We start from the raw sequence: 25,028 nt of genomic DNA, 5'->3' as shown, positions 1-25,028 counted from the left end.
CCACACGCGACACAGAGAGAGTCCACACGCGACACAGAGAGAGTCCACACGCGACACAGAGAGAGTCCACACGCGACACGCGACACAGAGAGAGGCCACACGCGACACGCGACACAGAGAGAGGCCACACGCGACACAGAGAGAGGCCACACGCGACACAGAGAGAGAGAGAGTCCACACGCGACACAGAGAGAGAGAGAGTCCACACGCGACACAGAGAGAGAGAGAGTCCACACGCGACACAGAGAGAGAGAGAGTCCACACGCGACACAGAGAGAGAGAGTCCACACGCGACACAGAGAGAGAGTCCACACGCGACACAGAGAGAGAGTCCACACGCGACACAGAGAGAGAGTCCACACGCGACACAGAGAGAGAGTCCACACGCGACACAGAGAGAGTCCACACGCGACACAGAGAGAGAGCGAGCACACACGACAGAGAGAGAGAGCGAGCACACACGACAGAGAGAGCGAGTGAGACAGGGTATACAAGAGGGGAATAGATAGCACACGGGCATACACACACACAGATAAAAAGGTGAGAGAAAGGCACACCTAAAATGAGGCAAATTAAAAAGTAGAAAGAGTGAGACAACAAAAGAAAATGTCTCATGCAAATAGTTTATTGCCACTTAATTTTTATTTACTTTTGAGGTAGTATAGTCTCTCTCTTATCACCACATCTAGTCAATATAAGGTATAAAAAAAAAAAGTTGGAGGGTAATACAAATGTACCCAAGTGCAAATGGTATCTCTGCTAACAGTCACTCCTTCATTCTAACAATTTAACAATAATAGTAGTGATTGATTCAACTATAGCATTTGCGAAGGAGTTTCTCTATGGTTCAATTCATGAAGCTTTAAAATCCTCGCAGCACACAGGTGGTTTGTGGCAAGGTTTAGATTTGTTGCATCAGCCACTTCTGGAGTTTGGTGATAGTTTGTAGTAGTTGTAATAGTGCATAATCTCTGTAGTAGTAGTAGTGGTTGTGGAATGATGGTCAGAGTAGTGGTAAGCCACAATACCAACACCATCCAGACTGTCAAAAAAGATGTTTTATTCATTTTCATATATAAAAAAAAAAAACCCTGCAAAAATAAAAATAAATATTTTGTGAAATGAAATACAAAAGAGAGGAGACAACTATAGAAAACAGAAAGGAATAGAAAGCCATATGCATAAGAATCCGTTTTAGAGAATCTAGACTTCTCCACATATTAGAACTAAAAAATAGCTTTATTGAAACAAAAGCGTGGAAAATTACAGATGTTATAAAAATGTCAATACTTCAAACAATTCTGACTATTGAATATTTCATAAGACTTGCTAAAAATAATCTTAAATTTTTTTTTTTATGTTTTTAAATTGATTCACAATAACTTTAATATGACTTAAAATAATTTTGTTTTCATTTCAATTTTTTTTACTAACCTCAATAGACAGCAAATTCCTCTTACTGTGATATAGCATGTTCAGAGTTCTCAGATTTATTGGCCATCTTTCTGCCCTGGAAGAGAAAGAATAAAAAAAATTTTCAAAAAAATACTAAGATTTTACAATTTTCCTTTTCAACTTTTTTCTAAAATTGATTTTTCATTTGAAATATTTATAAGATTAACTGAATAAAGCAACAAGCGAACATTGTTTACTATTTCTGTCATTATTGTTTGCCAACAGCAGTTCATCTCAAATGCTGCTATTCGTTCTGACTGCAACATATCACTCTACAGCAACCCTATCTTCCAAGATGTTTTGTGCCGGTTCAGTCGCGCTTTTTCTTATCACCCAGACGATTTCACACACAAAGCCATTGAACCAGTCCGGATTTGGGGGTAAAAAATAAAAAAAATAAAAAATATTTTCCTGGCTCAGGATGGTGAAAAAGAACACAGAGCTGATTGTAGGCTCTCACAGTTGGAACCATAATTTAGTTAACACTTGTTACAACAATGGATCATCACGCTTGCTCAGCTTTCGTTAGATATGCGTTGAATTCTTTGGATAGAAGCAACCCAACTGCTCCAGGAAGAATGCCAAAACAAGTACTTAAAATTTCCAAGATTCTACACTTTGTAATTTTATTGTTAAATCTGTTTCCTTCATCTTAGTTTCTTTACCTTCTTTTTTTTTTTTTTCCATTAACACTATTAATCGATTTTCACTGTTTTTAGTAAGACTAGTTTTTAGTCAGTACATACATAAAATAAATTTGTTATCTCCCTCCTACAACTGAATGATATGACACAAGGGTCAGAAAATGGGATTGTTGAGCCAGCTCCTTAGAGGAAAAGTACTCTGACCTGCATAAACATTTCAATAACCCTGTTGGCATTCCTCAGTATGGGTGCCTCAGTCATTAGAAATAAACTAACCTCTTTTCAAAGGAGAAAAGGCAAACCCTAGGAGGATGGACCTCCTAGAACTGAACAAAACAAGAGCCATACCTCAGTCAGCAATGTTGGCTTTGGTGACTACGGAAAATCCAAAGATCATTTGTAATCTATGCTGAAATTTGGTGACTCGGGAAAATCCAAAGATCATTTGTAATCTATGCTGAAATTACGAAATAAGTTAAAAAAAAAAAAAATTGTAAACATTTAAAAAAACTTTACTAAATTACATTTTTTTTTCCTATGATGCCATTTACCAAAATGAAATTTTATCAATGTTCGAAAAAGATTTCCTAACTATGACTTACCTTTTTTATGAGTTTTCCAAATTCCAAGTAATCTTCCGGAGCTTGGAATTTCACTTTGAATGTCCGTTTGACAGGTTCATGAAGAGAATTATCCATGGCAGCCCATTGGCCACATTGTTTGTCAGGAAGCAACCTAAAAAGTCGAAATACGTTCAAATGTACAAATGTTAGAAGAGAATAGTTTTACAAGTTTGGCAGATCAAAATGACGAAAATGTGTTTGGAATGAAAAAAATTGGAAACAGCACTGATCCTATGCGGGTTTCACCAGCATCCTCCTTTGGAGGAAGTTCCATGGAAATATGAAATTCACAAGTTGTCCCAAGTCGCATGCATATCCCTATTAGGGGAAATGACGTTAGGTTCTTGTAACTCTTGCAGGAAGGTGTTGAAATCCTCCTACATGGATCATAGCAAACAGGATCCTGAACAGAAGCGTACGTTCTATCCCAACCATCATCAATTGACCTGAGCATCAGACAAAGGCAAACTATTTGCCAAGAACTTTGCAGCTAATTCTACCCTATGCAACGAAGACCGTCAACTCCCCATATTTCCTCCTATAACAGACAACAGATCAAGTAAAGAATAGCTACCCTATAGCAGATGACAACGATGACTAGTGACAATTGTCACACATTTTTTTTAAATACTGAAAAAAAAAAAAAAAACAATAAGCCCTTTTAATGTGGAAGGAAATTTCCCCGTGTAAACTGCATCTTTCAAAGAGGACACTACCTAAATATACAAAATAGTGCACTACATCATATTTATTGCCTTCAACAAAGATAGTTGGTTCCATATAAGGCGATCCGGGTGCTGGAGCATACACGACTATCTTTTTTTAGGTTGATCTTCACCCGAACAAGTTACATACATATACAAAACGCTTCATAAAGCATTGGAACTCATCTACCGAATATGCAACGATCATTTGCGTAGATCAGCTCCCTCACTAATGAAGAAGAGGCTTTTGTTTGATAAAAATAGTCTAAAGGCATTTCATCATACACTGCCAGATGCCCGACATCCGATAGAAATATCGTCTGAGTTTTCATAGAAGGCCACTAAGTTTTTTTTTTTTTTTTTTTTAAAGTTCTGTAAATATATATTCAAAACACACTCAAAAAGGCACCCATTCATTTAAATATCTTTTATTTAAATACGTTCGTTTTGTTACTTAAAAAAAATGTTTTGTAAATATATTTTTCTTTTAAATCTTCAAAAGTTTTGTAAATATATTTTTTAAAAATCTTGCTTGCGAATATTCGCTTATGTCTGCTATTTGACGCGTTTACAAACAACCAACGCCATGTGCTTGTGCCAATGTTGAATCACCTGTGTCAATTGAAATGTGCGCCGGTTGTGACTAGTCGTCGTCGTCTGCTACAGGGTATCTATTCTTTACTTGATCCCAGACAACACGATATGCAACATACAAATATCTGTGCATGATGTTGCCAAGCTAATCAAGAACCTTGATTTCAGTAAAGCAACTGGCCCCGTCGGAATTCCAATTATAGAGTTGAAAGAGCTTCAACCAAATCTTGCCCCCATACTTACAAAACTGTTTAAGCGTTGTCTTAAGTGTTTCCCAACACCCTGGAAAATCTCATAAGTATGGTCTGTATTTAAGAATTCAGGTGATAGGTCATCTCCCCTCTCAGTACAAACCAATAAGTCTCCTGTGTGTCATGAGTAAGTTGCTGGAATCCATATTAAATAAAGAAGTAGTCAACTACCTCAGCAGAAAACCTTCTTAGTGACATGTGACATGGTTTCCGTTCTGCTAAGATCTACAGCAGATGAGCTAACAGTTATATCTCATAGGATTAGTGACTCTCTCGACAAAGGCTTCCTTTCTAGTGCAATTGCTCGACATATCAAAGTCCTTCGATAACGTATGGCATAAAGGCCTACTTCAAAAGATTTCCAGCTAAGGTATAACTGGAAATGTTTTCTCAATTATTAAATCATTTCTCTCTGATAGGCTCATAAGAGTAGTGGTTGATGGGCAGAAATCAGAAGCCCACAGTATTAATGCTGGTGTCCCTCAACTCTTCCTGATCTACATCAATGATCTCCCTAAACACATATCATTCGTTGACATCTATGCTGATGACACGACCATCCATGACAACACATCAAAGGCCGTAAATGACAAAGTTCTCTCTCCTCTGATCTTGAGCGTGCGGTACAATGGGGGAAGAGGTAGCTGGTTACTTTTAATGCATCTAAAACCAAGCTTCTATCTTTACATCATTAACACTGATCTCCATCTGGCATGAATTGAAATGGGGTGCTCTCGTCTTGGGGAGGCTTCATGTTTTGACAAGCTTCTGGGACTGACCTATACTCCTGATCTGAAATGGAACACGTACATCAAATCTGTTGCCAAGGTCGCTGAAAAAATGGTGGGATCCTTCTACCACTGCAGTAGATATCTCACTACTGATGCAATTCTCTATCTATATAAAAGCCAAGTACGTCCAAGGATGGAATAGTTGCCATATCTGGGCAGGAGCTGCTAAAAACAGCCTATCCTGCCTTGACAGAGGACAAAATAGACTTCGTAGCTTAGTGGGTGATGCCCTGCAACCTCTCTCCCACAGAAGAGACGTTGCGAGCCTGTCTTTGTTTTATCGTTACTTCCACGGCAAGTGCTCATCTGAGCTCCAATCTCTCGTCCTCCCTTGCCAATCTTTCACGAAAAACACCCATCTAGCTGAAACCACTGTCAATAATTTTCTCAACTCTTTATCCATGCTTAAATCAAAGTGTGGAACTCTCTTCCGTTTGCCTGTTTCCCACCTGACTACAACTTGGATGTCTTCAAGTCCAACATTAATTCCTGATAAATTGTCCCCTTAAGTAACACTTTATCAAATCTCCATTACTAACGATTACTATGATAGTATCCCATTAGATTACTGTACACGCAATAACCCTTATCCCTGAGTGGCCTCCGGGCCTTGGTAAGTGGTGACTACCATGTAAAAAAAACATACAGCGCCTGCAATTCCTAAATTGGTTACCCATCTGGTACTGACCAGGCTCAACGTTGCTTAACTTCGGTGATTTAATAAGAATCGGTGTGTCAACGTAATTATGCAATTTGCATTAATGTTGCTGATGCAAGGAGAGCAAATAATGAACACAAGTGTTTCAGTTTTATAGTCCTAACCAAACATCCCAAACAAAAAACGCAATCAAACCAGACAGCCACTTTAATAAAACCACATTGCATCCTCCCTTGAGGCTTGCATTCACAAATATCTGTAGGCTTAGAATTTATCTGGACAAAGTGAAATCATTTCTTTTCATAAACTCTCCAGATATTTTAGCACTAAGTGAAACCAACCTACACTCCTCAATCCCCCTCTAATTGCTTTAACATCACTGTATACCCCCTACTCTGTTATAAGGACTCAGACAGTTAGGTACAGATTGAGAATCAAAATTTATAACACCCTCTCCTTGACTAGAGAATACAATTTAGAATCAGATGATTAAGCTATTTTGTATCTTAAACTAACTTTGCAATACAGCGTTAATAACTTATATTTCCTCTACCTTCAACCCAGGTCTGTAGCCTAATCAACCACATCTGATAGTATACATGCAGCACTCTTTAGATACTAGCGCTCAAATATATATATTCAGGAATTTCAAATCTCTAGCACAGTAATTGGCTTGTTTTCTTGTGCTATAATACAGACATAATAGTTTCACGATGTCTCATTCCCTTAGCCAAATTGTCACATGCTCGACCCACCTCCCCAATCAGCAAGTATCACTTCTTGATCTATTCCTAACTTCAGTGTCCAAGGATTGTATCAAAAATAACAATTGCTCACTCAGGAATGCTGATCATATTGTGATACTGGTAGACATTACCATTAACTCTCAACCCGAAGTTGAGGAGTCATTGCTCAAAATGACAAGATACTTCAAAAAGACTGATTGGAAAGCCATCAGAGGTTACTATAGAGTAATATATGTTCTCTTCCTGCTCAACAGTGGAAATGAGGCAACCAAAAGGTGGAAAGCAGGCATCAAAGCACATACTCCCACACAGAGGTTATATAGCACACCCCACTCTCCCTAATGGTTTACTTCAACGTATATAGCAGCCAGTGCACAAAATAAGCATGCATGAACGACTCAAAAACACAATTGTAAAAAATAAAATTGTACAAGTTGCAAATGAAGGACGATCAACAAGTCCTCCATTTTGCATGGTAAGCGAGATTATTAAGCGGTTTCATATTATTTGCCTTCATCGGACTAAATGTTTCGGTCAAGTGGAACCCTTAATTTACCACATGGGGGTAACATGCTCTTGTTCCGTCAAGCATGACTGGATAGAGGTCTTAAGTAATTCGCAATTGTATTTTTTGAAATACCGAAAAATACAATTGTGAATTACTTAGGATCTTTATCTAGTCATGGCTGACAGAACAAGAGCATGCTACCCCTGTAAAGGATTTCGCTTGAAATTCCGTCCAAATTCCAGAGTTCAACTAGATACACCTGAAGAAGGCTGGCGATTACATCAACCGAAACGTGAAAATCACACTCAAGATGAGAACACTAGTCTGATGAATCCAAATAATACGAATAACCAATACTCATCTCAAAAATTCAGAAATGATACTGTTTGCCAGGCGGTTCGCCTGCAACTCCACAAACCACTCCTTTATAAATTTCCCTTTGTGGACAGAAGCCACACTTGATTTGAAAATCATCCTTTTTCATATCTGTAACATCATAATAAAAAAATTTAGATAATATCGAAACAAGTTTGCTGAATCTCACTCCTGCTATACTAATAAAGAAAAACTCCGCCAAGTTAGACCCTGTTCTCTCTAAACTCTACAACAAATGCCTTTCTGAATCTTGCTTTCTTGAGAGTTGTAGAATTGCATCTGTGGTAGCAGTACTTAATTCTGGTGAAAGAATCGACTCCCTCAGTTATTGCTCTATTAATTAATCCCTCTGAGCTAAAATCAGAGTCATTAACCAAACGCTAGTCCACTACCTTATAAATGTCAACTTCTCTCTGACAGTATGAATTTAGACAAACCCATTCTCCTGTGGATATTTTAATCATCATCTCTGAACACATATACCATAAACTGGATAAGGTAGGAAAAGCTAGATATATCTAGATTGATATCCAATGTCTTTGACAAGATTTGGCATGAAGGTATTAAGAAAATCAAATATGGTATTACTAGACGAATGATTAATAGAATCAGATCCTTTTTTGACAATAGGAAAATTGAGATGGTCTTTGATGAACATATATCCAGACAACATGATTAATGCAAGTGTGCCTCATGATTCGATCCTTGGAGCTTTATCACCCCTGATATTCATAAACGACCTCCTTGTAAAGAAGATTGGCATCCTCTAACATGCCAGGAAATTACTCGCACGTGAGAGCATTCTTTATTTACAAAACCATCATTTGCATAGAATATTGTTGTCACATCTGGGTTGATGCATCTACCACTAATCTGTCACTCTTAGACAGGCTTCAAAAAAGTCTCCAATCTAATAGGTTTTGCAACTTCTGTCGCATTGCCGCAATATTGCAACCCTATGCCTGTTTTACAAGTACTTTAATAGATTCCGGAACACTTTCTGATAGTTTCTTCCATCGGACTTATAGACTTTGGAATTTCATTTTATTGACTGTACTAAGATGCAGAAGTTTAAATGTAATAAAATTAGACATCTCGCTGCTCAACTCTCCACAAAAACATGATCCCAAACATTAAACTCTTACGTCCAACTGGTTTTAGATAAATAAAAAAAAAAGTTAAGACTACAATATGCATATTAATGATGCTGGTTTGTTGACAACAATTGCAAGCATGAAATTTCACTGATAAAAAACTATCCTATATTCTAATAGAATGACAAGCAATTAGTTTTGTATTCAATTTTGAGACGGTTTCTATAATGAAATTTATTGTATCTGAAAGTTATTTCACCACAAACAACTGAACATAGAAATTTGAAACTACAAATTAAAGAGGGTCGGTGAAATGGCTAAATTGCCTGATCTGCTAAAGAAATAACTAGCATGACATAAAAAGGAAAAGGAGAGACAGCCGACATGACTTTTACGCAACGTATTACAATACAGAAATACACAGAACATTATACAGCAATTAATAACTGTTCTTATACTCAAGTAAAAAAAATTTCAGTTTGATTAAAAGCATACAACAAAAACTGGAGAAAACTAGATATTTTCATTATTAAATGGCTTGAGAAAAATATTCACTTATTTTGCACCTGGAAATTAATAGTAGTAATAGTAGTAGTTCAATAGTAAAACAGTATGAAATGATTTTGTTTGCCAAAAAAAAACTAGAAGACAACAAAACATTAAACTGTAAATTAGTTTCAATAAAAAAAATCAGATTTACTTAAAATAGAATGAAACTGAGAAACAGCAAATGAATATCATTTGCTGTTTGTAAAGGATAGAAATGTCCCCCCGATACCCGTTTCGAAACATTGTACAAACTCACTGAGTCAAAGTTGTGTCTCTCGCAATTATGTGATTACATATCAAGTTGTGATTGTCAGCTTTCATACGAATGTGCATCCTGTTGACAGCCTCATCCAACAAAATAAATAGATCACCCTCTCCTGCCACCTGCAACAAAAGACAAACTTTCATTCAGACGAGATAAACACAAAAGATTGGGTACTTTCACACACGCCAGCATTATGCTCTTTCATGCCAAATCAATGAAGGTTTTTGTTGGCTTTAAACTTTTTTCAGATAGAAAAAAAAAATATTGGGAGAAAAATGTGCAAAACAAGGAACATAATAAAAATTGAGAATTTATTTTAGTTCCTTTAAAATCTTAAATATTAAAACTAATACAATTCTTGAATTTCTTTCCCTTTTTAATATATTGTTTTTTCTTTTAACTTTAATACTATTTAAATTTATTCATAACATAATTCTATATTTTATATATATTTTTAAATTTCTTTAATTATATATCTTTCTCCCAATTCCTATATGTTTGAATTCATAGCTTCCTTTCTCTTAGTTTTTGTTTTATTTTTTATACTTGTTTATTTTTCATGAAACTTTTAAATTTTAGCTTCATGCTGCTAAAAAACAAACCCAACTTTATATAAATCTACTATTTTCTTCAATTTTAATAAAAAAAAAAAATTTTTTTTTAGATTGAAGGTATTTTTTATCTTTAATTCCTGTGGGTCTCTTTTTCTTATATTTTTTCTTTTGCCATTGCCTTGGCTTTATCAGTTTTTTCCTTTGTTTTTTCTTTATCTTTTTCCTTATATGAAGCTAAATTAACCATTTCATTTATGCATGTTTACATAATTCTAAAGAAATGGCAAAAACACTAAAGGATGACCTCCAATCTGTAGTGGAATGGGGACAAAAATGGATGGTCACATTCAATGCTGTCAAGACTAAACTGATTTCATTCAATAATTACAAGAAACCTTCTCTGCCACCAATAGCAATGGCCAGTGACTTTATCTGAGAGTACATCTTTCAAACTGCTTGGCCTAACGTTCACAGGAAACAGGAGTTGGAACAATTACATTGAAAGCATTGCCAGGGTCGCTCGCTGCGAAGAAGGTAGGCTCTCTCTCCCGTGCTAGAAAACTACTAACACCCGAAAGTATCCTGTACCTCTATAAGGCCACCATTCGCCCATGTATGGAGTATTGCTGTCACATTTGGGCTGGTGCATCTGCTACTAGTCTCTCGCTCCTAGACAGGGTTCAAAAGAGAGTCGCAAATCTGATAGGCCCTGAACTGGCATCTAAGCTTCAGCCTCTGTCCCATCGATGAAATATTGCATCCCTCTGCCTGTTCTACAAGTATTTTAATGGTGAATGCTCTGGCGAACTGCAGACACTTGTGCCTCTATGACGTAGACACCCTCGACAACCCGACAGGCAGCTAAATCCCACCCCCACACAATAGAGATCCCTAGATGTAAAAGATTTTTCTACTCTAGTAGTTTCTTCCCCAGAACCGCTAGACTCTGGAATTCCATTCCAGGTCCCTGCTTCCCCAACTGTACTGACATGTAGAACTTCAAGTGTAACATGAACCGACATCTTGCTGCCCAAATCCCAACATAGTACCCCAGTAGTTGTTGCCCTGATAGTAGCTCCCTACAGCAAAGTGGCAATGTGCCTTGTTTGGGGTGAAAATGTAATAAAAAAAAAAAAAATTTTTTTTTTAATTTGGAAGCTTACAATTAAAATAAACTTAATATTTCCCTGTTATTCCTTAACTTAAAATACTTATTTTATTATGAGAATTTGTTTTTAGATTATTTAAGTCTAAATTCTTTAAATAATAATACTTAAATTATAATTTTCTTAAGATTAAATTCCTTGAACATTTCCTCTTCATTCTAGTTAGTTGTTAATTTTTTATTAAAGATAAAAGCTAATTTTGTGAACAGAAAGGAAATTTTTTTTATTATTACCTTTCTTTCTAATCCTAGACATTTGAATCTCAAGCTTTGTTTTCATATACGTATCTGTTGTTTGTATTCTTTTTATATTTTTTCATTTCACTTTCACAACCCAACCTTACATAGTTATTTAGGGGAAAAATTATCTGAATTTCCCATTAAAAAAGAAAAAGTACTTCTACATCATTTTTTTTTTTCTAAAAAATCTTATTAACTCTGGCCTCTTTTGCCTGGATATTTTTTTTCTAGTTTTGTTGTCTCCTTTTTTCTTTCTTTTCCTGGCACTTGTACAGTTTAAGCAAGACATTAAAAAATTAAAATATCGAGAGAGAAAAAAAAAGGCTTATATTGTATGTATCTGTTTTGGACTGAAGATCTTGAAAAAAATTTTCACTTAATTTGATTAAGTAGTTTTTTTTGTTTTTGTTTTTTACAGCGGAAAAACATGTTTTTATGACCGCACATTGAAATTAGCTACGGGGAAATAACTTGGTTTAAAGCACCGACACTCTCTCATCTTTAATACTAGCTTTCCTTCCTAAAAATCGAACCTTTTCCTCGGTATCATAAACTGTTTTTTTTTTTTTTCGCTGTAAAAAAAAAAAAATTACTTGATGAAATTAACTGAAATTTTTTTTCGGAGAATTTCATTCCATAACGGATACATACAACTTTTTTTTTTTTTTTTTTGATGCCTTGATTAAACTGTACAAGTACCCTTTTCCTTTTGTGCTTTCTCTCAATATTCAATTCATCCACTGAAATAACCACACTATACTTAACACTAAGAAAATTTAACTCTTAGAATTGCATTTCTACATATATAATAATTTTTCATAGACTTCTAAATCATTCCAGATATACTACTAGGGTTTTTTTGGGGTTTTTTTTTTTGTTAAGATTTTTTTTTTCAATAACTCCACCAATACAATCAGGAGTATACCTTTCTGCTCATTATTAAAACATTTTTTTTTTACTATATTTTTGCTTTTAGCAAAATTTTGTAAATTTTTACTTACCAATAATTAGCAATTTATTATTTTTCCTTCTGAGAAAAAGTAATTCTTAAAAAATTAATGGATTAAAAATGGTAATTCTTATATTTGTCATATTCTGCATTTAAACATCTGATAATTATAATTTGTAAAGTATGTAAGTTTACATTTTTTTTTTTTAAATATTCCCTACAAATATGCTCTATCCCAAATATTGAGCATATTCCTATTATGATAAGGATTTTATATAAAATATTTATCTCTATATTCAATATATTAAATATAAAAAAAAACAGTTTAAATATGTTTATATTACAACCTTACATACTGAAAATGGTTTTGAAGAATAAGTTATTTTGTTTATATTATCTCAAGATTTAAATTTATCCATAAAATAGTTGCTGAATATTCTAAACATTTTGTTAGTTTGATAAAAAAAATCATCCTAAACCAAGGAAATTTTCAAGCAGAGTGTCCTTTAAACAACTGGGTTTAGCTGTTGCTCTTATGAACAGATAAATAAATAGACCATTTATGCAGTCCTGGGTTATGAAACTGAAGTTTGACGAATAAGATTAAAAGCAACAACAAGAGTGATCAAATATTAAAGAAGGGACCTTTTTTATTTTCTTTTTCAATTTATTTTAAAACAAAAAAAGCACAATTTCTTTATAAGGTCAGGCATTGTTTTAGTACCACCATATTTTATTAGGTTTTAGGATTTTCGACTAAAACGGGAATTCAAGTGTGTGTGGGGGGGGGGGGGGACCCTGAAATTTCCCAAACTGGTTCAATTTAGCATATTGGTACACTTCCAACATCCCACACCCCTCCTACATGGAATTCTGCTTTTTATTTTTTATTTTTTTTTTTTGATTTACAAAAATAAATGGAGTCTCACATACCACCACAAAAGTAAGCTAAATTACAAAAATAGAATCTAAAACTTTACCAATTTGGTAGAAATCAATCTTTGTTTAAAAATAATTCTGAATTCAAAGCAAAATTCATCTTATAAAAAAAAGCAGAAGTCTCACATTACTGTTAAAAGTGTAAGATAATTCAAACTGTTTTATTACGGTATTATTGTTGCAGTAATTAGTAAATAAAAATGCAACTTACAACCCAGTTGTCGTTCTCTAAGTATGACAAAGTAGCCTTTCGTTCAAAGATGGATCGGTATTCTTCCTCATCCTCTTCTTCCTCCTCCTCCTCCTCATCATATTCTTCTAACTCCTCCTCTTCATCATCATATTCATATTCCTCCTCATCCTCCAGGTCTTCCTCTTCTTCTTCAGCATCTTGCTCAACATTTAATTGCTTTATGCTCTGTTCCAAATCATTCACATTGCTGTCAGACTTTGGGGGCTTCTCGCCTGCATATAAAAAAAAATCAAACTGTAGAGTTCAATAAAAAGTTGTTTTTTCATTATTTTTATTTCATTGAATATTTAGAATTTGAGATTTTATATCTTACCTAACCACCACAGAAATATATTTTTTTTTTTGCAATACCAAATTGAGATTTTATTGGAATAGAATTTTCCAATTGAGAATGTGACCCTGCATTGCAATGTATGTTCGTTACAAACAACAGAGCTGTGATAGGGCAAAATATTTGGTTCTATCCTTGATCACCCAGAAAATGGGAGACCATTTTAGAAAATGACCCCATAAAGACAAGGTTACATGCAAATAGCAGCATGATATCACAGAAGTTTTCCACTTCAGTTGATAAAACTTCCTGGTCAGTCTGTTTTTTATGTCCAGAATGACAGGAGATCAGTTTGAACAGATTTTTATTCTATCAGGCTCAGAATAGTAAGGATACAGTCTTTGGATGAAAGGGACTTGTTTTGATTGTTGTTTGATAAACCTCTCAAAATAAAACATTGACAACCTTCCTAGAGCTGGTGACTCAAACAAATTACCGGTTTGCAATACCTAAATTGCTTAAGGAGTAGATAGGTCCTGCCTATCGCCCGGCTTCCATACTCCTTCTTTGCCTATTAGTCAGGCGCAGAGATACTATCACAGTGATTCGACAGAAACACCCATTGGTAGATCTTGTTTCTTGTCTAGAGCAATGAACGCCGTTTCCCCACTCCCGACACACCCCACCCCTAAAGCTGGGCACTTGAGAATGCTTGAGTACCACATATGCCTGTGCAATTAGATTGGGTTGACCTTCCTCTGATGGGTTGAGGGTACCGGATTGACAGTTACTGGCTGCTTTTGATTGATTGATTGATTGGTTTTACGGCATATCAACCTATGTGGTCATTTAATGCCGGAGTCCTTTTTTTTTTTTTTTTTTAACTTTTTTTATTGGGAGGGGGGGAATGACTTTTTCAGCCTTTCCTCCCTTTTTTTATAAAATTGAACTAAGAAATTAAATGTTGTATTTATACATGGATGTGTATATTTGGATGACTTTAAATTTCCTTAAATTTTCTTATATAAATTTACTTTCCTTAGGTATGCTAGAATATTTGCTGAGTTGACCTTTTCAAAAAGGTCTTCCATATTGCTTTCTGTATAATATAATTTTCTAGTTGGGGCAAGGTCATCACACCCAACTAGGATATGTTTTACTGTGAGTGTCTCCTGGCATGGGATGCACTCTGGCGCAGATTCTCCATTTAGTATATAAGAATGAGTAAAGTTGGTGTGCCCTATGCGCAGCCGAGTCAGTATCACATCTTCTCGGCGTGATCTCTTGATGTCCAGACATCGTTCCTTAAGTTCAGGTTTGATTGAGTATAATTTGTTGCCCTCTTGCTGACTCCACCGCAGTTGCCATTTTTCCTGTATGTATGCTTTTATCTGGGGTCTAAGATCAGTATGTGGAATCTTAAAATTGTCAGTTGGAAGGTGAGAAGATCTTTTTGCAGCTGTATCTGCCCTGTCATTGCCTTTGATCCCCACATGGCTAGGGATCCAGACAAGAATAATGTTTTTAGTAGTTGAAAGATATTGATTTTTTCTATTAATTTTGTTGTTAGTGGATTTTCTTGTTTTTGATTTTGTATAGATAATAGGACTGATAGAGAATCTGTGAGAATGATGAAGTTTTTGGTGGTTTCCTCTGAAATTATGTTGAGTGCTAGATCGATAGCTATAGTCTCTGCAGTGAATATAGATGCTTCATTTTGAAGATTTCTCTTCATTGTGGTTTTATGGTACGTTGCTGCACATCCAGTGTGATTGTTGCTTTTAGACCCGTCTGTGTAGATAAAGGTGTAGTCTGAATATTGTAATTTTAAATGTTGAAGTTCGTCGTGGTATTCAATAGGGTTTGTGGTAGATTTGGACTTTTTGTTTAGGTTGAGTTTTATTTCAACTTGTTTCATGGTCCATGGGGGTGTTTTAGGCAGTATGAAGTTGTGAATGCTGGAGATTGGAATTTTCGATTCTTCAATGCTTTCCTTCATTCGGAGCCCGAACGTTTTGATAGTTTTTCTTCTCATGTTAAAGAGTTCTTCATATTTAGGATAGAAGGTACATTGGTATGCAGGGTTGTTTGGGCAAGACTTCAGTTTCAGTAAATATTGAAGGGCTAACTTTTCTCGCCTTAGATCTAGTGGGGGTTCGTGTGCTTCCGTGTATAGACTGTTCACGGGGGAAGTTCTGTATGCTCCTAGGGCCAATCTTAGGCCAGTATGGTGAATAGGGTCTAGGCTTTTTATATATGATGTTCGGGTTGATCCATATATGAAACAACCGTAGTCTAGCTTTGAGCGGACTAGTGCTCTGTAAAGTTTAAGGAGTGTTTCCCTGTCTGCACCCCAATCGGTATGTGCTACCACTCTCAAAAGATTTACAGCTTTGTTACATTTTTTTTTCAGATAGTTTATGTGTGGGATGAATGTTAACTTTTTGTCAAATAAAATCCCTAAGAATTTGTACTGGTCAGTAACTGGTATGGGCATTCCTTCCATGGTTAGGACAGGATCATTATGCATGTTCTTTAGTTTGCAGAAATGCATGCATTTCGTTTTTCTTTTGGAGAATCTAAATCCATTCTCTTCCGTCCATCTCATTACTTTGTTTAAGCACAATTGAAGCTTCCTTTCTATTATAGATATATATCTAGATCTACAGCATATTAGGAAGTCATCCACATATAGGGAGCAATCTACCCCAGGGTTAAGGTTTTTTACAATGTTGTTAATTCGGATACTGAACAGGGTCACTGACAGTATACTCCCTTGAGGTACTCCATTCTCTTGTTCTTTCAAGTCCGAGAGAGCTGTGCCAACCTTTATTCTGAACCGTCTATTTTTTAAAAAAATTTTCAATAAAAATTGGCATTCTGCCTTTTAGTCCAAGCGCCTTCAGATCCCTTGTAACACCGTACTTCCACACAGTATCGTAGGCTTTTTCCATGTCAAAAAACACTGCTGTTAAATGTTCTTTCCTTACAAAGGCTTCTCTGATGAAGGTTTCAAGTCTGACTATGTGGTCTATTGAACTTCGGTTTTTCCTGAATCCTGTTTGAAATTCTGTAATAAGATTCTCTGTTTCCAGGAACCAGATTAGTCTTTTGTTTATAATCCTTTCCATGGTCTTACAAATGCAGCTTGTTAGAGCTATTGGCCTGAAATTCAATGGATCTGAGACGTTACTTGATTGGGATTGGATGTTTGAGTTTTCAGATTTGGGGATTGGTATTATTGTGGCCTCTTTCCAGGTCTCGGGTACGTTTCCACTGGACCATATAATATTGAAAATTTCAAGTAGGTATTTCATTGAGGCTTCTGGAAGTTTTTTGAGGATTTCATATGGAATTTCATCGGGCCCTGTAGCTGTGTCATGGGATTTGGTTAGCGATTCTTTTAATTCAGGCAAGGTAAGAGGTTGGTTGTATTTTTCAGTATTTTGTGATTTAAATAGAATTTTCTTTTTCTCTTCCTTTTCTCTAATCTTTTTGAATTTCTCTGTTTGTCTGTCACATGATGAAATTTTTGATAAATTATCTGCCAGGTTATTGGAAATGTCTTTTTGATCGGTGTATATTTTGTTGCCTTTAGAGATGTGGGATATTGGTGTACTACTACACTTTCCTTCTATTTTCCTCATCATGTTCCAAACTGTTTTCGCCTTGGTATTCACATTAATTTTGGATATATAATTTCTCCAGGTTGTTCTTTTGGATTCCTTTATGATTCGTCTGGCTTTTGCTCTGTTGTTTTTGAAGAAATCCAGATTTTCGCTTGTTGGATACTTTTCGAATTTTCTCAAGGCAGCTCGTCGAGCTCTGATGGCTTTTCTGCATTCTTTTGTGAACCAAGGTTTGTTGTAATTGTTGGTTTTGGTTGTTTTCGGTATGGTATTATTTGCTATGTTTGTGAGTGTTTTAATGAAGTAGTTCAAATGGTCATCTTCATCATTCTTTTCGATAATTAATTGGTTTTTGCACTGTTCCTGGAAGTCTTCCCAATCCGCTTTATGTAGGTTCCATTTGGGTGTTTTTTGTTCAGTGCTAGTACTTAGACTTTCCAGGATGATTGAGAAATGATCACTCCCTCAGGTGTCATTTTGTACTTTCCAGTCATAGTCCATATATATGGAAGGATCACATAAGGTAAGGTCAATGGCGGTGAAAGTACCTGTTGCTGGGTACATATAGGTGTAGTTTTGATTATTAAGGAGGCATAGATTATTTTTATTTATTATGTTTTCTATTTCTTTTCCTTTTTTATTTGTTTCTTTACTTCCCCATATTACATTGTGACTGTTGAGATCTCCTAGTAGAAAAAAGGGTTTAGGGAGTTGTTTTATTAATTGAGTTATCTCAGTTTCGTTGATTGTATCTTTTGGAGGGATGTAGATTGAGCAAAGTGTTATAGTTCTATGTAGAGTCACTGAAACTGCAATTGCTTGCAAGTTTCTGTTTATATTTATTTGTCTTTGAGGGACTTCATTCTTCGCAAGTATTGATGTGCCTCCAGAAGCTCTGTCCGTATCTTTATTTATGTAGTTGTAAGATGTGTAGTGTTTTATGTTGATGGTATTATTTTCTTTCAGAAAGGTCTCCTGTAGACAGACAAGTGCTGGGCTCATATTTGTTAATAATGTGAGTTCACTTTGGTTTGCTTTTATCCCTCTGATATTCCATTGTAATATTTTGTTCATCATTTGGAATTGTGTTCAACTTCCATCGTCTCCAATCCCTCAAATCTATTTTCTGTCGGAGTCCCTGTTCAAGATATAGATCGGGATCTTTCTTTTCCTGTTTTTGTTTGTTTGTTTTTTTTGTCTGGGGGGATTTTTGATTCTTTTCTGGCTTGTGATGTGTTTGATGGTTGTTCGGTTGTTTTTGTAGAAATGGTTTGTGGTTTTGTTTCTTTTTGTGGTTCAGTAGTGTCTTTACTTAATATTATCCTTGGATTGGTTGCAGACATTGCACTATTCATTTTCCTCATTTCTTCTAATAGTTCTTTCATTTCCTTTATTAGTTTGCTTAGGACATCAATTTTCTTGTCAGTTGTATCCGTTACATGTATATGACCATTTTGATTGTTGATTGGATTAGTTTTTTTTGTTGCATCTGCATATGTTTTAGTTTCGATGATTTTCCTGGCCTCTGGGTAGGATATATTCTTTATATGTTTTAGTTTGGTCACTTCTTTTTCTCTTTTCCATATTTCGCAATATCTAGAGCCAGCGCCATGGTTTCCCAGGCAGTTGGCACACTTGAAATCTTTTCTGCAGTCAATGTGTGGGCCACTTTCTCCACATCTTCCACACACTGGTAATCGTGTGCACCGATCTTGATGGTGTCCAAACTTCTGGCACTTGAAGCATTGGAGGGGGTTTGGAATATAAATTTCTACATTTATTTTCATATATCCGACTTTCACTTCTTTGGGTATGGTGAGGGAATCGAAAGTTAGTATATATGTATTGGTATCGATTTTCTCACCGTTTTTTTTAATTTGAACTCTGCGAACATCTAACACATTCTGTTTCTGTAAGTTTGTCCGGATTTTCTCCAAGGGACAAAGTGCAAGTTCGTGGCTTTTCACTACTCCTTTGCAGGTATTTAGGGTTGGATGTCTGTAGCATTTGACTTTGATGTTTTCAAATAATTTTAGTTTCAATATTTCTTTAGTTTGTTCTTCGTTATGGGTTTCTATTAGTAGGCTGCCGTTAAATTGTTTTTTAATAGACTTTGGTTTTAGAGTTTTAAGATTTTTTTCAATTTTAAAAGGTGATAGTTTGCTCAAAGGAGTTTCCTCCATTGATTCTATTACTACGAATGTTGAGTTCCTTGGTTTTATCGTCTCTTCGTCAGAGCTACTGATGTCAGAGACATCAGAGTGGGTTCTGGTTGGGTGGTTTTTGGGAGGAATAAGCCATATATTTTGTTTTCTTTTTTCGTCATCTTTGTTCCCCACCCACCTCGGAGTCCTATTTGGGAAGAGCCTGGGGGGAAACCCATTCGCCCAGCCTCTACAGGGATACAATGATGATATAACCGACTTTGGTGGTATCATAATGATTATCTGTTCTCTCTTGATATTGCTATGGGATCTGTAGCAATCCTGAGGGGTTTACAGCCTCGTCATCGATATTCACACCTAATCGATTGACCCTCAGCCACCGCTTTCCATCATATATTAGGGAGTAGGGTTATTTGTGGGAGAGGGGGGATGTGTTGTATTAGTAGTGGGTTTTTGGAATGGGCAATATATGGTGGGGCTTGGCGTGACTGGCCGATTGGTCGGATCGGGCCTCTCCGACCGCCCGTCTAATCGAAGTAAGGGCCAAAGTAATGTGTTGCGGTGCCTAAACTTCTATGTATCCTGGTTTAGGTTCGCTCAATCACCAGGATCACGTCCTAAGACTTTACGGGTAGCAACCCACGGCTAACTGGTTGCCCCATTGAGGGATTTTTACCCTCTGCAGGGGGACAGTCGGTTTGTTCTCATGCCCTACCGACAGGGCAAAAAAAAAAAATAAATAAATAGATAATTTAATAGAATATATTTGTTTTCTTTTTCTTTCTTTTTTTGTTGTTTCTTTTCCTTTTTAAAATCTGTTTCTATTTAACCCATAGTTGGGACCCTAACAGGTACTACCACTCCGGGTCAGGGTGGACCTGGGAGCAATGGCAATTAAGAGGTGGCTCCACACTCCCCAAACCCGTAAGCTGGACCTCACCATCGGATGTAGTTTAAGGTCATATCCAGGACCGGAAGTAAGGTAGGAAAAAAATAAAATAAAAAGGGGGGGGATAGGCTGTTGTTTTTGTTTTTGGTTTTGCAGAACATAATTAAGTTTTACAAAAAAGATCAGAAAACAAAAAAACGTCAATGTAGGTGCATTTCGTCTCAGGAAGCCACAGGGCAGCCTGATCTGGTAGCACCAGGTTACTGGCTGCTGTTTCCAACTGGTAGTACAGGTGCCCTAACTCTTTGGTAGCGCTTAGAGCAGCTGCTCCATCAACAGTTGAATAATATCGGGATGTTTGCAGTGCCATGGCGCGCATGGAAAGGGACCCTGCACTCATCCCCGGTGGGCTTTCCTGAGGCCACAGTCCTAGTTGATGGAGGGTCAGCTGATGGTCTACTTGTGATGCATGTGTGATATTCTGCATAACCTCCTGTTCGGCTTCCCCTAACCCAACTGAAACTCGTTAAAAAACATGATGACAGTACAATCTAAAAATAAGCTTAAACCAGGCTTAGGGTCAAACAAATCCAACTTGCCTCCTCCCTTGAGGCTTGCATTCACAAATATCCGTGGGCTTAGAACTAATTTAGCTGATGTTGAAGCATTTCTCCTAACAAATACCCCGGATATCTTAGCACTAAGTGAGACTAACCTACACTCCTCCATCCCCTCTAACTACTTTAACATGCCTGGATATCTCCCACTCTACCGTAAGGACTCTGACAGACATATGCACGGACTTGGAGTTTACATTCGTAATACCCTTCCCTTGACTAGAGAAACAAACCTAGAAACGGATGATCAAGCCTTTATGTGCTTTAGACTAATCATGCAACACAACATTAGCTACTTTTACTTTCTCTACCGCTCTCCCTCGACCCAAGACTGCACCATAATAAACAAAGTATCTGACAGCATAGACACAGCACTCTCCTTCGACACTAGCGCCCAAGTACATGTATTTGGTGACTTTAATGTCCATCACAAAAACTGGCTTGGATTCTCTACTTATACAGATGCAGCAGGCAGCGCAACTCATAGCTTCTCTGTATCTCACTCCCTATCGCAAATTGTTACTTTTCCAACCAGCATCCCTGATCAGGACGAACAACACGCATCACTATTAGATCTGTTTTTGACCACAGTTCCTGATGATTGTGTAACGAAAGCCGACAGCCCACTTGGGAACGCTGATCATGCGGTAATAATGGTTGAAATCGCCCTAAACTCTAGACCCAAAAGTGAAGAGCCAGTGCTCAAAACAACGAGATATTATAAAAAGGCTGACTGGGAAGCTATCAGAGATCTTATCAGAGACGCCCCATGGGGAAATATTTTTTCTCTTCCTGCTGAACAGTGTGCAACTGAGACCACTGAATGGTTCAAAACTGCAATCGAAGTGCATGTTCCCATGCGGAAATTCTATAGCAAGCCCCACTCTCCCCAATGGTTTGCTTCGACTTGCGCAACTGCCATTGCTCAAAGGCAGCATGCATTCCGCAGGTTTAACCGACATAAGTCCAGCTCAAACAGACAAAAGTACATAGAAGCTAGAAGTAACGTTAAGAAAGAAATAGCGACAGCTAAGAGGGAATTTACGGAAACCACTAAAAAACGCATCGAAGCACAAAAATTAGGAACTCGAGACTTCTGGAAAATCTACAACAGTGTAGTAAATAATGGGCAATCAACAATTCCCCCACTAACCAACAATCACGAGGTTCTTTGCTCAGCAACCGAGACGGCTAACATGCTTGCCAGTCGGTTTGCCTCCAACTCTACACTGGACCCTCTAAACCACCCCCTCCCCGACTTTCATTTACGGACAGACGCCAAGCTAGACGATCTGGAAATCACCCCTGCTCAGGCGCATGCTATCATAAAAAACCCTGACACTTCCAAAGCATGTGGACCCGACCTCATCCCAGCTGTGCTATTAAAAAAGTGCTCAGCCGAAGTAGCTCCAGTTCTCTCCAAACTCTACAACAAATTCCTTAATGAATCTTGCTTTCCGAGCTGTTGGAAAACTGCTTCTGTGGTACCAGTATTCAAGAATTCTGGCGAAAGAACTGACCCATTAAATTATCGCCCTATTAGCCTCCTCCCACTTTTTGCCAAAATATTTGAGACCTTAATTAACCATGCTCTAGTCCAGCACCTTACAGATGCTAAACTTCTGACCGACCATCAATATGGATTTAGACAAGCCCGTTCCACGGCAGACATCCTCACTGTAATCTCTGAACGCATATACCATTCACTGGACAAAGCGGGAGAGGGCAGAGCGGTAGCTCTAAATATATCTAAGGCTTTTGACAGGGTATGGCATGAGGGTCTCCTCAGGAAGATCTTACGGTATCACTGGTAGAATACTTAACATAATTAAATCCTTCTTAGATAAGAGAAAAATCCAGGTTGTCCTCGACGGTCGTACGTCTAAACAATATAATATAAATGCCGGAGTGCCCCAGGGATCTATCCTTGGTCCTCTGCTGTTCCTGATATTCATAAATGACCTCCCCGACAAAATTGCCTCTGAGATGGGTATATATGCTGATGACACCACACTCTATAGCAGGCACGACAGGAAAACAAATGAACATATATCTAAAGTAATGGCAGAAACACTAGAGGATGACCTCCAATCAGTAGTGGAATGGGGACAAAAATGGATGGTAACGTTCAATGCCACCAAGACAAAACTGGTTTCATTCAATAATTACAAGAAACCTTCTCTACCACCTATAGCAATGGTCAACAACTCTTTAGCTGAGAGTACGTCTTTCAAGCTCCTTGGCCTAACGTTCACAGGAAACATGAGCTGGAACAATTACATCGAGGGCATTGCCAGGGTCGCTGCGAGGAAGGTGGGCTCTCTCTACCGTGCTAGAAAACTTCTAACACCCGAAAGTATCCTGTACCTCTATAAGGCCACTATTCGCCCATGTATGGAGTATTGCTGTCATATTTGGGCCGGTGCATCGGCTACTAGTCTCTCGCTCCTTGACAGGGTTCAAAAGAGAGTCGCAAATCTGATAGGCCCTAAACTGGCATCTAAACTTCAGCCTCTGTCCCATCGTCGAAACGTTGCATCCCTCTGCCTGTTCTACAAGTATTATAATGGTGAATGCTCTGAAGAACTGCAAGCACTTGTGCCCCCACGACGTGAACACCCTCGACAGACCCGACAAGCTGCAAAATCCCACCCCCACACTGTAGAGATCCCTAGATGTAAAAGATCTTTCTACTCCAGTAGTTTCTTCCCCAGAACTGCTAGACTTTGGAATTCCATTCCAGGTCACTGCTTCCCCAACTGTACTGACATGCATAAGTTCAAGTGCAACGTGAACCAACATCTTGCTGCCCTAATCCCTACATAGTACCCCCCAGTAGATGTTTTCCCTGATAGTAGCCCCCTACACCAAAGTGGCAATGTGCCTTGTTTGGGGTGAAAATGTAATAAAAAAAAAAAAACATTGCTTGTTTTAAAACTTGATTTTTAAATAAAATTACAATTTCTTACAACAATAACCAATACCATATGCCATGGTTGACACATCAGCCAGTATCAAAATCAAGTAGTGAATTTAGACAAACACAGATAATCACAACTCATGCAGTGAATGCACAGAAACTCAAGTCCATAGAAAGATGTGAAATGAATTTGCACGAATGAAAAACAAAAAAGTATTTTGCTGCATTCATTCAAAGACTGATGATCGTACTATATTATTCAGTACTACCTGCTACATTTCAAGGTTATTAGCAACTACATTGGTTTCCCCAGACAGAGATGACTCGTTGGGTCAGTATATGTTATGGCTACCTATGGAATAGTAAATATATTAATCATGGCAAAAATATGCGCGCTTGCACGTAAAACAATCGCCACCACTTTTAACAAAGAATTATATTGCTTAATATCCAATACTTGGGCTTGACAAATTCTCTGAAAAAGTATGCGACACAAATTGCAGAGTGAAATGTAATATTTATTAAACAAGTTCGATGAAAGTTTTTAGTTTTACGATTCTTTAATTTTAAAAAAAAAATTTTACTTTTTTTTTTTCATTTTTTTAGAACAGTTCAAAACTTTTTTCCATTTGGTTATTTAGAATCATTTCAATTTTTAGTTAAAACAAAACGAAAAAAAGTTGATATAGGAACGTTTTTCCATACAAACACTTTAATTTATCTGTTTATTTTAAATTAGCTGTTCAGCCTGGCTTTGCTTGGGCCCTATGTACTGTTCATAACCTTATGTGCATATATATATATATATATTGTAGGTATTTAATTATTATAGTAAAAAAATAATTATATATATATATATATATATATATACATACATACATATTAAAAAGTTTGACTTATGTCCAGGTAACCTACATCTAAAATTTCAAGTGTTTAGACCCAAAATTGGCAGAGGAGTTTGGTAGAATCTGCAACGGTCAACTTTTTCAACTTTGACCTCTTGGCAGTCAAATTTTTGTCCAAAAACTAATTAAAAAGCTTGCTGTATGCCTGAATACCCTTTTGGAGCTTTACATAAGTAAAGCTTCAAATTTTTAGACCCAAAATTGACTGAATAGTTTGGTAGAGACTGCAATGGTCAAATTTTTTAACTTTTACCCCTTGGCAGACAAATTTTGGG

The 25,028-nt window shown here is 36.9% G+C and overlaps 1 protein-coding gene across 1 annotated transcript in view; it reads right to left on the bottom strand.

Moving 5' to 3' along the window:
- Window positions 1-609: 609 nt before the first annotated feature.
- The window catches only part of LOC145291571 (E3 SUMO-protein ligase RanBP2-like), a 194,824-nt gene continuing 170,405 nt past the window's right edge, over window positions 610-25,028 (bottom strand). The window contains exons 34-38 of the mRNA XM_080137647.1: window positions 13,316-13,569; window positions 9,249-9,376; window positions 2,702-2,834; window positions 1,435-1,510; window positions 610-1,091 (exon numbers count right to left, since the gene is read on the bottom strand). Coding sequence (XP_079993773.1) covers window positions 1,457-1,510; window positions 2,702-2,834; window positions 9,249-9,376; window positions 13,316-13,569 — 569 coding nt within the window. The 3' untranslated portion in view covers window positions 610-1,091; window positions 1,435-1,456. The remainder of the gene's footprint in view (window positions 1,092-1,434; window positions 1,511-2,701; window positions 2,835-9,248; window positions 9,377-13,315; window positions 13,570-25,028) is intronic.

This window comes from Euprymna scolopes, chromosome 12 (genome assembly GCF_053919585.1).
Source record: "Euprymna scolopes isolate OS-2025 chromosome 12, ASM5391958v1, whole genome shotgun sequence".
Taxonomy (NCBI): Eukaryota; Metazoa; Mollusca; class Cephalopoda; order Sepiida; family Sepiolidae; genus Euprymna; species Euprymna scolopes.
Note: the sequence above shows the minus strand (reverse complement) of the source record. Positions and strands in the feature narration are given on the sequence as shown.